At 35.0% G+C, this 16,485-nt stretch overlaps 1 protein-coding gene and 1 long non-coding RNA gene across 8 annotated transcripts; one reads left to right on the plus strand and one right to left on the minus strand.

Moving 5' to 3' along the window:
• Positions 1-1,979: 1,979 nt before the first annotated feature.
• Positions 1,980-16,273, minus strand: angel2 (angel homolog 2 (Drosophila)). Of its 7 annotated transcripts, none has more exons than XR_011007689.2 (9): positions 15,961-16,273; positions 12,439-12,878; positions 10,261-10,490; positions 10,072-10,141; positions 7,139-7,560; positions 6,950-7,058; positions 4,485-4,524; positions 4,027-4,365; positions 1,980-2,727 (listed from the first exon to the last, which is right to left on the minus strand). XR_011007689.2 is itself a non-coding variant. In XM_005160742.6 (9 exons), exons 2-9 carry the CDS (start codon positions 12,869-12,871, stop codon positions 2,564-2,566), a joined length of 1,635 nt encoding a protein of 544 aa, XP_005160799.2. In that variant the 5' UTR covers positions 12,872-12,878; positions 15,961-16,273; the 3' UTR covers positions 1,980-2,563.
• Positions 5,020-7,562, plus strand: LOC141379400 (uncharacterized). The gene is made up of 2 exons (XR_012396000.1): positions 5,020-6,107; positions 6,201-7,562. It is a non-coding gene; the product is annotated as an uncharacterized lncRNA (long non-coding RNA).
• Positions 16,274-16,485: the final 212 nt, after the last annotated feature.

Here is a 16,485-nt window from a genome sequence, read left to right on the forward strand (position 1 = left end):
TAAATAAAAAAAAACACAACTTGGATTATTAGTATTATTATTTTTAACATTAAAAAAAAACAAGTTACAACTTCAAACTAAAATAGAAGCATCTATGACTTTTTACTTAAACTGCACTAAGAGGAAATTGCGGCTTTAATGAGGACATTGTGCCCTAAAGTCTCGGATGTAGCCTATTTTTGTACTTCTAGTGTAAAATAGATTTCTAAAAGGAAATGAAAGTTACAATTTCAACTTATTTTTAATAATGCACAAAGGTTAAAGAGTTAGTCAGTTTGACTCACAACGTCATTTTTAAAAAAAAAATACATTTTGTCGCTTGTAATTTATAAACTTTGTAAGGTCCTGAATACTGTTGGCCGCTGTCTCTGTAAGGAGCTGTTCTTGCCAAAACAGAAGCTTTGAGATTAAACCAGGTGATGTAACATCAATGTTGCCCTAAATCTCAGAGTTACAGAACCCAGTCTGACTGAAGTGTTTCTGCACAGTGGGAATACGCCCGCTTTAATCTGCTTACAAAGACAGCGTCACACACAGGAATATAGCCGCTGCGGATTTACAGAAAAATCCGTCATTTCTCATCTCCTCTCCCAAGATAAAAAGACTCCAAGAACACCCAGCATTGTCTCAGGTCGGTCAAAGCATGCTCTGCTGAAACGCGTCTTATCAGCTGAATTTTAATAATCCAGAAACAGAGCTGAATTCTTTAAAAAAATATTCACACAAAACCAAACCACTGCAGAAGTAACTCAAGGTGTCAGCAAGTTGAACTTCACTTTCTAATTATATTCAGAACTGCAATGGCTACCTGGTGTGCACAGTCATGCAAAGATAACTTGTGGGGAACAAATTTTTGTATATTTGATAAAGCATTAAAAAGTTCATAGTTCAGCTTTTTGTGTCTGCATAGTGGCAGATTTAAAAACAAGACTAAAGCCCCATGTTATTAAGTGAGATCTTCACTAATGGACAAGACTTTCTGCTTCTGATGACATTTACAAGGAGAAAATGCCATTGAAACTTGATCAAATGAAGTACATATATTTATTAAAAAAATGAATGTTTTTGCCATTAGAAACTGGTTATATCCACAGACTATTGCACTTTAAACTCCTTCTAAAATTAAATTTTGCAGATTAGGCCCTTTTTAAACAAACCCATGGCACTTCTTGTAAAGAGTAGGGGTGTAACCCCGGTGTCCTGGCCAAATTACCTCCCTCAGCCCTTTGTCCACTCAATCATCCCCAACCGCTGAATTGGCTCTATCACTGTCTCTCCACTCCCCCTATAGCTGGTGTGGTGAGCGCACTGCTATCATTGTCCTGGGCTGCCATCGCATCATTAAAGTAGATGCTGTACACTGGTGGTGGTGACGAGAGACCTCCTCACATGTTTGTAAAGCACTTTTGGTGTTTGGTCATACACAATAAATGTGCTATATAAATGTATAATACATTACACAGAGTACTATAAATGTTCAAACCACAAGTGAGAAGTAATTTTCCAGCTTGTCTCAGTTGCTTCAAGTCATTTAATTTGACTTGGCTTTTTTCTCCAAATTAATCCTAATGTTAATCCTCAAATGTATCACTGTTAAAACAAACGAAACATGCAAAATTAAAGATTTTTCATTGTAGCAGTCTCTGCTCACATTATATGATATTGATGTATTGCTGCCATCCAATGATGTGTGTTTGTTTGCTTATTTACAATAATACAATAAGCTTAATACAGGGGTGTCCAAACTCAGTCCTGGAGTTTCGGTGTCCTGGAGAGTTCAGCTGCTACCCTAATCAAACACCTGAACCAGCTAATCAAGCTCTTACACTGCAAAAAAAAAAAAAATCTTAAAGTCTCCAGGACACCGGCCCTCCGGGACCGAGTTTGGACACTCCTGGCTTAATATATTACTTGTGATCCATCACAAACGCCAATAACTGTGATCAGGGTAAGGTTTTTGACAGATGTAGTTCACATAGTTTGTTCATGTTGATCAGACTTTTAGCTTTTATTGGAAAAATCATGAAAAAAAAGGTGGAGAAATTTTTTTTACAAATACGATTAATCAAGTAGTGTAATTGAGAAAGGTATTTGTGTTAACTTAAGACAATCCAACTCAAATATATTTCAAACTTAGATCATCAGAAAAAAAATGTTTGTAATTTTATATATTGTCCTTTTTATTTCAGGAAAGTAAAATTACACATATGCCAGCTTGAAGATAAAATTATTCATTTTTCATCCTCTTTTTTTTTTATCACTTTAAAATGACGCAAGTCTGAAAGAGATATTTCGTAAAACCTTGAAAATAAAAAAATATTAATATCTTTATGAAATCACTTGCTTGGTGTCAAAGCTGCCTTGTTCCAAAAAAAAAAACATCCCTCATTTGGTTGTTCCAGCAAGCATTTCACCATCCCATAATGCACCAGCTAAAACAATGTTCATAATGACACTTCTCGAGCTTAAAGGATCTGTAAATGATTTCTTTGCTTCTTTCTTTTTCTGCCCCAACACATATTCAAAGGCAACACATATGATATTCACAAGCACTTTTGTTCTGTCAGCTGTCGGCTTGAGGGTGCAGACGAAAACGTGTCAGAAGTGGCAGGTGGTCAGAGGAGTTGTGCTGGTTGGGAAGGCCATTAACCTTCTGGAGTTCCTCTTCTCCCACTAGAGCTAACCTGCCCAGCAGCTGTAGACCCCTCTCTGGCGGAGCACTGTACTCTGGGTAAAAGAAGGAGGGGGACATTGTCATGGTAACCAGCAGCAGCATAATCTTTCCTGTACAATATACTGCACTGCAGAAAACTGCAGCATCACAGGTCACGTGATTACAGGAGTGGTGATGTAACATTTACACTGATAGTCTAGTGGCATCACCTTTGAGGATATTAACAGGGCTCATAATATGGATTTATTCATTATTATTATTATTTTAGCATGTTCCATAAGGATCACATATAATGTTAATTCATATTTTTTTACTCTAACAGTAATATGCATGCAAAAAAACATTTATTTTCAACACTTATCCTGACCCTCTATGTCAGGGGTCATTAATCTCGTTCCTGGAGGGCCGGTGTCCCTGCAGGGTTTAGCACCAGCTTGCTTCAACACACCTGCCTGGATGTTTCAAGTATACCTAGTAAGACCTTGATTAGCTTGTTCAGGTGTGTTTGATTAGGGTTGGAGCTAAAATCTGCAGGACACCGGCCCTCCAGGAACAAGTTTTTTGACCACTGCTCTATGTGAACATCCTGCTTTTAAAGTGCCCCTATTATGGATTATAAAAAGGTCATATTTCGGTTAACAGGCTGACAAATCACCGATCAAAAAACACTTATATCATCTAAAAATTTTTTTTTTTAAATAGATATCGTGACAGGCCTAATGGAAACTACATTTTAAATCCCTGGAAAGGAAAATTAATAACTTGCATATTCAGTGAAGCTGCGGTCAGATAAAGTACAGCTGACTGCTTTGCTTATGAACAAAATTCCCTTTGCAATCTCTTCATTGCCCTCTGCCTTGTTTACAAAACAGAGGAACAAAACCTCGTCACAAACCTGTTAGAGTTTCTCTTTTCTGTTGAACACACAAATTATTTTTAAAAATGTTGGAAACCAGTTACCATCATCTTCCATAGTATTTGTTGTATATAAAACACAGTTACTGTCAAACTTAGTTCCTGAAGGGCCGCAGCTCTGCACAGTTAAGTTGCAACCATAATTAAACACACCTGATCAAACTAATTGAGTCGTTCAGTCTTGTTTGAAACCTACATGTAAGTGTGTTGAAGCAGGGTTGCAACAAAACCATCTAGGACTGCGGCTCTCCAGAGTTTGATGCCCCTGCGCTAGAGGGTGAGAAAGTACATTTTCATGTGGTGACAGCAACCCCAATAGCTGCCGTTATTAATAATCTAAGTTTGTATTTGGAAGAAAATGTTACATCACACACACCAACTACCGAGAATGAATGTATTTTCTTGTAGTTTAGACGACAGTAATTGCATAGTCGAACCTGCTTGTGCCATCACGTCTCCCAGAGCCGCAGAGTAGAAGATGTAATCGACAGTGATGGCGGTCCGTGAGTGGCATGTTGTGATCTCGGGTTGACCGCTCTCTTTCAGGTGATGCGAGTACGCAGACGTCAGCCTTAAACAGTGCTCTATGCTGGCTTCGGTAAAACTACACAACAGATCACAGGAGTGAAGAATGAATACTGTTCGAAATTAAAGGTCAGCACATCACAGGATTTAAATAGGACACATCGCTTTGAGCAGTCCAATCTCTTCTCCTTAAATTTGCTGAACAGCACTGACTGTCAAGTGAGCTTGGCTTTAAAACGTTGACAATAGATCTACAGAAATGAAAGGCAAGGAGTGTAATGCTGTAATGTTTACATCAAAGGGCTTGAATGAAGCAAGGCACTGTATAGACAGATATAGATTTATATTATATTTAAATACTCGTTTTTACCTTTCCCTTTCAGTCTGCTCCAAATCTCTTAACTCAGAATCTGTGAAAATAATTTAAATTGGGTGTTAGCAGTTGCATAAAACTTTTATTACAAAACATGTTTGCAGCCTGGACTAGCTATAGGTTTAAATGAATGTGTAAGACTCAATGTTATTTGATTTCCAAGTACATGTTGTTGCCCGACACATTAGTTATGTTCAAAAATATAGATATCATTTTATATATATATATATATATATATATATATATATATATATATATATATATATATATATATATATATATATATATATATATATTGACATCACTGCAAATATATATTAACTATTAAGTATTTTTTAAATGACCCAGATAATTAAACATCTCTGCAAATCTGACGAGTGACTTACTGTATCTGTATCAAAAGTCATATTTAGTTATCTTGTGATATTTCAAAAGAAGCACTTATTTTAGAGCATATATGACAGAATTTCTATAATTTTTGTCTCCAGTATATCAGTTGTTTCATATTTAATACTTTACAATTTAAAAAAAAAAATATAGATAGCATTTAATAAAATGTGTATATATACACAAGTGTAATTTCCTTGAGTTACATATACAACAACTGATTTGTACAAAACAAACAATTTGTACATAGAAATTCTATCATATATGCACTAAAATACGTGTTTCTTTTGAAATGCTACAAGATAATTAAAGATCACTGCAAACATGACAGTATTCGGTATTTATTTTGAAATGCCAGCAGATAATTAAACATCACAAGTGACTCATTTCAGAAGTCATATTTGCTGTGATGTTTAATTATCTGGTGGCATTTCAAAAGAAACACTTATTTTAGTGCATATTTGATAGAATTTCTATGTACAATTATTTTTTTTTGTCTCCAGTATGTTATTGCATATTTGATACAAAAAAAGTTTAAAATATAGATAGCATTTCATTTATATACATTGACATGAGTGTCATTTCCTTGAGTATTAATATACAACAACTGATATACTGAAGACAAAAACATATAGAAATTCTATCATATATGCACTAAAATAAGAGTTTCTTTTGAAATGCCACCAGAAAATTAAACATCACTGCAAATATGACACGTGACTTACTTTAAAAGTCATATTTGCAGTGATGTTTAATTATCTGGTGGCATTTCAAAAGAAACTCTTATTTTAGTGCATATATGATAGAATTTCTATGTACAAAGTATTTTTGTCTTTAGTATATTAGTTGAGAATTTACAACAACTGATATACTGGAGACAAAAACAAGCTGTACATAGAAACTCTATCACATACACAGTAAAAGATGTTTCTTTTGAAATGCCACTAGATAATTAAAGATCACTGCAAATATGACATAAAAAAAGAGCTTTTTTTAAAGGGATGGATCACCCAAAACTGAAAATTCTGTTATCATTAACTCTCCGTTCTCTTGTAACAACTCTGTTTGAGTTTTTGAGTCTTTTTAATGATGAACAGAAAATAAAAAAATAAGATTTTTTATAAATTTTGTAGTATTTTATTTTCATGAGATGTAAATAATAGTTAAAGACTTTGAAATATTTTCAAAATATTTTCTTTTGTGTTCAACAAAAAAAGGAAACTCCTCATAAAGGTATGGAACCACACAAGTAAACTGCTTTATAAATTTTCATGTTTGGCTGAACTATCCCTTGAAGAAAAGGTCTTTTGTGTTTATTATCTGAAGCCACTTGCTTTAATAAATTGAATCTAATCTAATTACATTCATACATTTGCAAGTATGACAAGTGTTCTGGGCTAATTTGTTTGCTTTAACTTTAATAGAAGGGGATCAAAAATGTTTGAAAGAAATTAATGCATTCAAATAATCTCAAAAATGTCTCCACATCTGCTGTTCATTTGAAATTTCTATGCGTAAAAAAATACAGAAAATTCTCAGTTACCTCAATTTTTTTTATGTTGCAATAATAAAAAATATAATGCAATTATTTTTAAAATTATATCAATAATTAGAATTGATTCTGGAACACCAATTTGCATATTAGATTTCTGAAACATCACGTGACCCTGAAGACTGGAGTGCAGAATTAATGGATTGAGTTTCATACGTAATGGGTGCGGTGGCATGGTGGCTCAGTGGTTAGCACTGTCGCCTCACAGCAAGAAGGTCGCTGGTTTGAGTCCTTGCTGCGTCAGCTGGCATTTCTGTGTGGAGTTTGCATGTTCTCCCCATGTTGGCGTGAATTTCCTCCGGGTGCTCCAGTTTCCCCCACAGTCCAAATTCACTATAGGTGTATTGTATGTGAATGTGTATGCGGGAGTGTATGGATGTTTCTTAGTACTGGGTTGCAGGAATGGTATCCGCTGTGTAAAACATATGCCAAAATAGTTTGTGGTTCATTCCACTGTGTTGGCTTCTGAAATATAGACTAAGCCAAAGGAAAATAAATGAATGTAATGGGTGCAGAAAATCACCTCTAGTTTGGTTTTCATACTGGCACTGCTGAGAGATGCCTAGACTTCTGGGCCAAATTGGCACATTCAAAATACGCTGCCCTCTTGGGGTCTCCTCCTGTCCTGACACCTAAAAGAAATCAACAAGTATGAGAATTTAGTAAATGCCAAAAATGTTTCAGGGAAAAAAATAATTCCAAGATTCTCTACCTTCCCAATAGGCATGCCATCGTAGTCCAGCCTTCTGTCCTTAATAAAGCGATAGAGGGGTGACCAGGGAACAGAGTTAAAATCCCCACAGAGCAGCACAGGACAAACGCTGCTGTCAGGTAACTGGGACACGCGGCTTATCTCTGCCAGCAGCATAGCCAGCTGGGCCAGTTTAATGTCCCCACGTCTAGGGTTGTAGAGTAAATGTGTGTTAGCCACACAGATGTTGGAGAGAGAGACATGAGGGTCAATGGGCCGCAGCAGCACAATCAGGCCCACGTTATCTCGGTCCATGAGCGGGACGCCACGGCGGAAATACTCCACAGGGTGACAGGACACCAGAGAGAAGCGTTCGCGTTTGAAGATCACTGCACATCCGTCAGGCTTGAGACCCGTTCTCCGCTTGAATTCACAGTGGTAGCCTGTTTTAAGGGCAGAGGATTGAGGCGCTTATCCACACTATTTATCCTACTTCAGTAAAGTGTGATTTAATTACTGTGATGTGAAGACTATTTCATTTAGCAAACTATTGTAATTCACTTAGTTTTTATGCTTGAAACTTATAAAAATCAGTATATTAGAATGATTTCTAAAGAATCATGTGACACTGAAGACTGGAATAATGATGCTTAAAAATCAGCTTTACCATAACAGGAAAAAATGTCTAAATAAATTACAAGTTGTTACACAAATATATACAGGGTTCATACACATTTTTACTGTTAAAGTTCCTAGCCTGATCTCATGAGGAAATGTAACTATTAATTGTTTTGTCAGTTTAGTGGCTAATTCGAACAAGTTCAGTCGTATGAAAGTTTAAAAAGGAGGCATGGCATCCAAACTCACCCCTAAACCCAACCGTCAGTTGGTAAATTGTATTAAATTGTATGTATGAGATCAAATAAATTCATACCAATTAGTCATTAAATAAAAAGGTTATGAATTGCAGTGAAATCATGTTGAAAATTCTTTGACTTTTTTAAAAACTTAAACTGGGCTCAACAATGAGAACTGCCTGTTGGGTCGGGGCCAGTGTGTGAGATGCACGGGACAGTAGACAGGATCGTTACTGGCCTTATCTGGACAGTGCTGCCTTGTCACTAAAGTTTAATCTGGGTGCGACTGTCAATTGAGTGCAAATACGGACTTAGTATCGAGAAGGAGTTTGTGCTGTTAAGCCTTCAAATGCTACCTTCATGTGATTTCAAAAACACTATATTGCTTTTCGGTTATCTCTTTGGATGTTGTGAGCACGTTATTTTTTTTCCGTAACAACCAGTACAGTGAAGACACAGCAACAAGGTGGCAACATCAAATTATGATGCTAAAAAAAACTTTGAATGACTTCATAACAGACGTTTACGTAGATACGACACAACAAAACAAATGAAGTGATGATTTGTACAGTTTGCTGTCAGTTTGGCAGGTCAGCCACCTTTCGTTTTGCAATAAAATACCTGCCTACTGCTACTTTTGTTTGCATAACACTTTGAATTTTGTTCATTATACATTTATTACAATTTTTTAAATATCTGAATTCTAGATTTACAAACATTTAACACATTAGTTTAAATATGTGGCTAATAAATAGCCATTACCTTTTTTTTCTGTGGGGCAAGTGAAAATATTGGCAGAGCAAGTAAAAAGCTGAACCCAGCTGATTGGCCCAGTAGAAAAAATCCTTAGAGTTGAAGCCTGCTTAAAAGTAAATTGTCTACGTATATGTGATAAATAATAAAAAAAAACAATGCGTGTTCAAACTGATTACACCATATCGCAAAACGCGCAACTATCTGTTTGTTTACTTTTAAATCTATATGAAATGTATTAAGATAATGCTTACACAGCACTAATAATGTGAGAGCAGGTGATTAGCCAAGGACTGAAAAGAAGTAAATTCAACTAACCTATATTTTAATGTATACAGATATTTGTCAAACACATTTCCATGACTTTGTGGGTTTTCCTGTTTTTCCCAAACTTTTCCAATAATTTTATTTAATCAACAATCCATAAACATTGGCATATATTATCTTCTGACATATCTTTAAATAATAAATTTCAACATAATCCACTATTGACTTTTAAAAAATCCCAAACTTTAGCAGATATGATGATAAACTCAGATATAGTAAGAAATAAGAAATTCACTTTTCTACAGCGTTGTTTTTCGTGCAGAAATTATACGGCATGTCAGAATTTAGTAAAGTGTAAGTAATTTTTGAATCCAGTAACAGGTGAAAACATTAAGATAAAAACCTGTAGTACCTGCTCTACTCGTAATGTGGTCTATATGTTAAAATGTCTGTGCCAAAAGACAAGATATATCTTCGGCAGTAACAGGATATTTTTTTTTCGGACATGACGTTAAACAACTAGAATGTATATGAATTGAGGAAGTATTTGAGTCACAGAGGAGGTCATCTGAATAAAAGATTATTACAAAGAGAAGCGTTCTGGATTCATAAATTAAGATCACTAACACCAAGAGGAGTTGGACCTTTCTGTGTTCCTTTAATGGTTTGTTGTTTATAAGATGAAATGAGATGAAAATGTACGTTTAATGTTTTGGACTGTTGGAATTTCACTGCACTGATGTAGACATGAGAATAAGTGAATGATGATAATTGATATGTCATTTTCCTGCGCAATGGAGATGTTTTTTTAAAGGTGAAGGAAAATATTAATTACAGTACATTAAAACGAAAATGAGATTGTTTTTAACTCTTGAGTGGTCGTCTAACTAATGAAGTAATGTGATGACCGTTTAAATCCTGTATATAATATTACAGCTTTTAACTTTATGATCAAATAATAAACCATTAATGGGGATAAAATCTTTACTGTTAAAAAATATATGTGTAATACAAAAAATAGTCTACACTAAACAAAAGAAAATTGACCTATACAGAAATCAAGGAAGAATAAATTACCTAAAGATTCCAGTGAGGGCTTGATCTGTTGTTTATAGTGGTCCTCTTGCACCTCCTGCAGGCACATTATCTATGGGGGAAAAAATGTTGCAGATATCTTGTTAAATGAACTGCAAATTTTCATCGGTTCAACATGTTTTGAGTGTGAAAGTGGCCTAAAATACACAGGCAAGTCTTTCACAAACTTACATCAGCACTGTACTGTTCCAGCTCTTTGATTATATTAGGAAACCTATTGCGCCAGTCCAGAACAGGAGGATTACAGTGTCTGTAAAGGTATGTGTTATCACAGAGCAGATCTTGAGAGAGGATATTATAGGACATCACCGAAAAGTCAAACGGCCATTTTTGCTTCCCTCGGTTCACAGATGGTGCAGCTTTGCAGAGATGAGAAAGATCCTCCCAGTGTCTCTTCAGCTCTGTGAACAGATACGATTGTGGATTTGTGCATAAATACAGGGGTAGTTGACAAATAGGCAGTAAGACATTTGTTATATTTATGTAGTATGAATTGTATCGTACATATGTCCTATGGTGTGACATAGCAAATATTTATTAAGAAAAACACTTATTTACATACATACTATTTAATTTATATGGCATTATGAATATTTTTTTCTCCATCACGTGTCGTTTTCAATAAATTGGGTTACTACAGAACTTTAAAAACAATTTTAAAGCGATTTAAAAAACAATCATTTAACAGGTGCACGTCTTGGCCTTCAGTCACATGATCTTAAATGTGGTCCTCAAACTTATAAAATCTTCTGTGGAAATGTTGGTTTAAAATTAGCATAGTGACGCATCAGGGCCCATGTTTTTCAAAAGTAATCCAGTGGGATTTTGGATCATGGATTGTATCAAATCTTGGAAATGGGTTTTTAAAAGTAACAGAGGGATTTCGAATTAAGATCAGACCATGTAATCCAATCTTACATTTGATTTGGATCAAATCTGTCATTTGAGTTATTCAAAACTTTCAATCCAGATTGGGACCTATTTGATAAAAAAATGGATTTTCCTGATCAGAAGGGTGGATTCAGTTGTGATTTAAAAAAAAAGTGAACGATCACAAAATTAATGGTTACTGATGATATATATATAAACATCTAATAAGATATGGTAAACAACAACAAAACTATTTCAAAACAGTATTATATTAGAACAAACAGTTTTTTTTTTAAAAGTTTGTTAATTACCAGGGTTCATACACATTTTTACTACTAAAATTCCATGACTTTTCGGTGATTTTCCCAAGATTTTTAAGTACATTTTCATGACCTAATTATTCATGCAATGTCTACGTGGTAAAAGAAACAATGCATGTTCAAATTTATTACAGCAGAGCATATCATAAAACACACAACAATCTATTCAGTTTAAATTTATATCAATGTAAAATGTATTTAGATAATGCTTACCCTGCACTAATAATGTGAGAGTATGTGATTGGCCAAGGACAGAAAAGAAGTAAACCTATATTCAAGTAAACAGATTTCTGTTTTCCATAACTTTGTGGATTTTTTCTGTTTTTCCAAAACTTTTCCAGGCCTGGAAATTGCCATGTCAAAATTCTATGACTTGTCCTGGTTTTCCATGACCGTATGAACCCTGGATTACAGTGTTTCTGTTTCTTACCATTAAAACAAGCAATGGCTGTTTGTGGCCACTGGTATTTTACTTACCAGTGGTTCTTTGCTAAGCCAGTAGGCTACACTGTTGGTTCCATTTAAGGCTTTGATCAATAGGATTTGGTAATGCTGAAATTTGGTTTTTGGATCACAGTAATCCAACCCAATGTTCCTTTACAAAACTGTGTAAAAACTAAGATAGACCAGTTAACCCTGGAGAGCAAAACATGGGATTTCTGGCATTTTCAAATCTGCACCCATTTGATCCATTTAATTTTTTTTTTTTTTAAACTGTGCCCAGAACACCATAGTTTTCAGTGATGAAATTTAGATTCACAAAAGTTTCTATGCTTTTGGAAATATATGGATGTATGGGGAAAAATGCCATTTACTAAAATAGCCACTTGTAAAATTAGGTCTGAGGTATTAATTAATGATTGCATTATTTGTTTTTTTTTTAAATATTTATAAGAGTTGTAATTTATTGAACTATGCTTGAGACGCTCACAGCATAGGACAGTTTTAAGATTTGGCTTAAAACTGCAATAACACAGCAGTTTTAACAAGAGGTCCATTGAAGACATAGAAATGTTTAACTATTTACTGCATTTGAAACAATCACAATACTAATTATATAAATTTTTTGTCATGTGTGACAGTGAAAATACAACATCATATCAACAACCCACAAACCAGTGCATCCAAATGAATGAATAGCACCATCCAAATCATTTACCAGGTACGGCTGAAGTCCTATTTGCAACTTCAATGCTAGATACATTGCGCAGCCATTCAGGACTTCCTTTTGGACTCCTGCTGCCTTTCGGAGGTGAATGTTGGGGTGAGCGCTGAGATATTTCCCCTTCTGCGCTCTTCCTCCTCTTCTGTGGTGGGGGTCTGTCAGTGCTCTCCATCAGACCTGCAGAAAGGTGAAGGCCTCGAGTGTGGGGCAGTACTCCAGTTTGCCTCCAGGAGCTCCACTGGTACGGATCCGGAGGTCTCGGGGGTCTATTGAACGGGTGTCTGACAGTGCTGAAGGAGGATGAGGGATGCTGCAGCTGTGGTGGCTGCGTCCACCATAAATGACCAGGCTGATACCAGTGTCTCCAGTGGTTGTAGATGTTCTGAGCTGGCGGGAAGCCTACTGTACTCAGGTAACGGCCAAACATGGGATGACTGCAAAAAGTAGAGCCATTAAACATTTGTTTCAGCTTTTTCATTTTTTTAGGTTACATATTGTCTGTAAAAATATATATTTATGCTACTCTTAAAAAAAAATTTATTAAGGGCTACTAATGTTTAAAAAACAGCAATTTGAGACATTCAGTAATGCACATGAATTATACAGTCAAATTAAAGAGCATATATAACATAACTTATTATTTCATATTAGATAATAGATGTATTTAAACAATTAAAGTTTATTTGTTTATTTATTGCTACATTAACAACTCATTGCCATTTTAAAATAAATAAAGTAGATAAATAACAACTAAATGTAAGGTAATAAAATAATTTATTTACTTTAAATAAAAAGGAAGAGCATGTAAAATACCAGGGCTTGCAAAATCTGGTAGCCGACATCCAGGGGCTTTGCTTTTTCCAGACAGGCTACAAAATCTATCTCAACCAACCCGAAAGGTTGGTGGGAGTAAAAGTATATTTCAATGCCTTTACATCCACTCAAAAATGTGATAATTATGTATATACTGTGCTGCTGATACTGCAGCAATAAATCCACTTTTTCTTACTTAAGATTCAGATACAGAAATAGCCTGAGCAAAGTTTAAAATTTAGTAATCATATGTGTTTTACTTAAAAATCACTTTAACTTGTCTATAGCAGCATAATCTAAAAACCTGGATTTGTTCTGTTAGCTGTCACACGCCACAGATGTTTCATTTCCTCAGCACCAAATAATGACTTCAACAAAATTTCTAAGGTTTTTAAAACATGAAATTTTATTCAGGGACAATTTAAAAATAACCGAACATGCATTCATTTCTTACCTCAGAATTGTGAAGTTTAATAGGACATGTCTTTTGGTTAAACAAGCAGTTTCACATCATGGTGTTCACATGAGGCCTGTTTAAACTATGCTGAATTTAAATATATATCTTTAAGCAATTACTCAACTAACCTGAAACAATGTTCATTTTGCTTATATGAAAAAACATTAATCAAATAAAAATGTTAAATATTATTTTTGGTTATTTCAAAAACAAAGACATATAGCCTATAACAAATGCCATTATATATATACACACACACACACACACACACACACACACACACACACACACACACACACACACACACACACACACACACACACACACACACCCTGTTTATGTTTTTCCCCAATTCCCCCAAACGGAGAGCAGATTTTTTTAACACATTTCTAAACGTAATAGTTTTAATAACTCATTTCTAATAACTGATTTATTTTATCTTTGCCATGATGACAGTGAATAATATTTGACTAGATATTTTTCAGGACACTTATACTGTGACATTTAAAGGCTTAAATTGGTTAATTAGAGACTTTATCCTGAAAAGTGAATTTATTAATTAAGACTTTCTCCAGAAGAAAAAAAATATGATCAGGCATACTGTAAAAATTTCCTTGCTCTATTAAACATTATTTAGGAAATATAAAAAAAAAAACTCAAAGGGGGGCTAATAATTCTGACTTCATACATACATACATACATACATACAAATATACATATGTTTTTTTTTATGTTCGGGCTACAAAAAACTGAAGAGTGCCTAGTGCCTACCAGAGATTTAAAAATTTTTGCAAGCCCTGAATACCAAATAAAATAAGACTTGAAAACCTTTCTTAATCTTTAAATGTAATGGTTGCACTAATTTACAGTATGCGTACTTAACGTGTACCTACAGTACACTTACCTAAGAGCACTGGGCTATATAAGGTTAGAATCAGGGAGATGTTTAGGTATAGTACGTTTCCGTATGAATATAATGACTTTGGAAAATACGTAGTACGAGTGAAATGAAGTGCCGACGTTACCAATTTTATAAATGACAAAACGCTGGGATCGACAAGCATACTGAAAAGTACACAACAACTAAATGAACAGGTGGGCAGACAGTGTTTAGATAGTGACACGTTTGATGTAAAAATCTGTTCATTGTATTTCTTCTTACTTTATCGTGTCGTATGTATTTATCGAGAATAGTACATTGTTTATATAATTTAGTTTGTTAAAATATTTTATAATTATAATTAACAACAAACCCACTTACAAAATCTCCTGCATTTTCCTTTTGACAGTTAGCAGCATGAGCAAAACTCAATCAAATATGAACTTACTTTGGAGACACTCCTGGTCTGGCATAGTTAGCATTAGTGTGTCGAGGCATGTGACGCCCTTTTCTCATAAACCCACTTTTCTGGGCACCATCTCAGGTAAGCGAAACCCCAAAAAGTGTGAAATCACGTCTAGCGATGCTACAAGCTAGCAAAACAAACCCAGATATGATGGCGTTTGAATATGACGTCAGAAGCCAAGTCCGAATCCGACTAGTAAATGATTCATTCGAATCGAATCTTCTTAATATATAACAGTGTTTGCGATGCACGGAGAATGTGAGGCGGGAAATGTAAGTTCATTTTAATTACTAACAGCAGAGATAAAAACGAACTGGAAAAGGTTTATTTATTGAATGTGTTACCATTTTATGTGCACGCACTAAAGAGAGTTGTTTAAAGTAAATTCGTCGAAGTTTAGCTCGAAATGTCTTGTTTAAGAACTGAATCACGACTGCAACAATTGCTGAAACGTTTATAAATGTATCATTGTGACAGATCTATATGAATTTGTGGATTCGATGTAAAGTAATGGTCGGACAGAACTAAGTTTGTGAAAATTTGTTACTATTTTTGAAAGGGTTCATTAAAGAGAACTGTTCAAAAGAATCGATTCGCGGAAAGGAGTCAGACTCGAACTAGTCATGACGGAAAGCATTATGTGACAAAATACTACAATGGCCCTATCCAAACAAATCCAGTAGTTTTAGTAAATGTACAAATGTCTCATGTTTATAAACAGACCATCTAACTGATCAAACCGAGAACGAGTTGCCGTTTTATAACGTATTGAATTGCAGGATTGATTGATTTCGATCGTACAATATGTACACCGCTAACGTTACAGTGAAATCGCGTTTCACTTCTAGTTACCGGTGAATTTTACCGATGAAACTACATAGAAGTTCATTTATTTCTTACCTGAAAATCCGCGATGAACGCACCGCGGAACTCTAGATCCAGATGTTAAACGATTGCTGTCGGTGTCCGGGTGAAATGCTCAGATTTTCAGATCGTGTCTGTCCTGTTTGTCTTCTCTGGCTGTGGATGCTCTCATGCTCGGTTATTTTGACCGAACATTTGTGTGAAGACTCACATATGCAATATATTAGTCACAGCGCAAATGTTTGTAATTTAATAAACATATTTCATCTTACGAAGATAACAGTTACTCGCATCTACTGGAGACAAAACAGTCCAGCTGGGTTATTTAAACAGACCATTGAATAACACTGTGGTGTTAGTACATCTTGAAGCCACTAGAGGCTACTGTTGCAATGTGGATTTCGAACTAAGCTTTGTTCATTGTACTCTATCCAGGGGTTCCCAAACTTTTTAGCTCGCGACCCCCAAAATGACGATTCCAGTGACTTGTGACCCCCTCTATCGTTGGAGGTGGTTATAAACAGGGATGGGCAGTATTTATGGTACATGTATTTTTAAATT

This window comes from Danio rerio, chromosome 20 (assembly GCF_049306965.1).
Source record: "Danio rerio strain Tuebingen ecotype United States chromosome 20, GRCz12tu, whole genome shotgun sequence".
NCBI classification, from domain to species: Eukaryota; Metazoa; Chordata; class Actinopteri; order Cypriniformes; family Danionidae; genus Danio; species Danio rerio.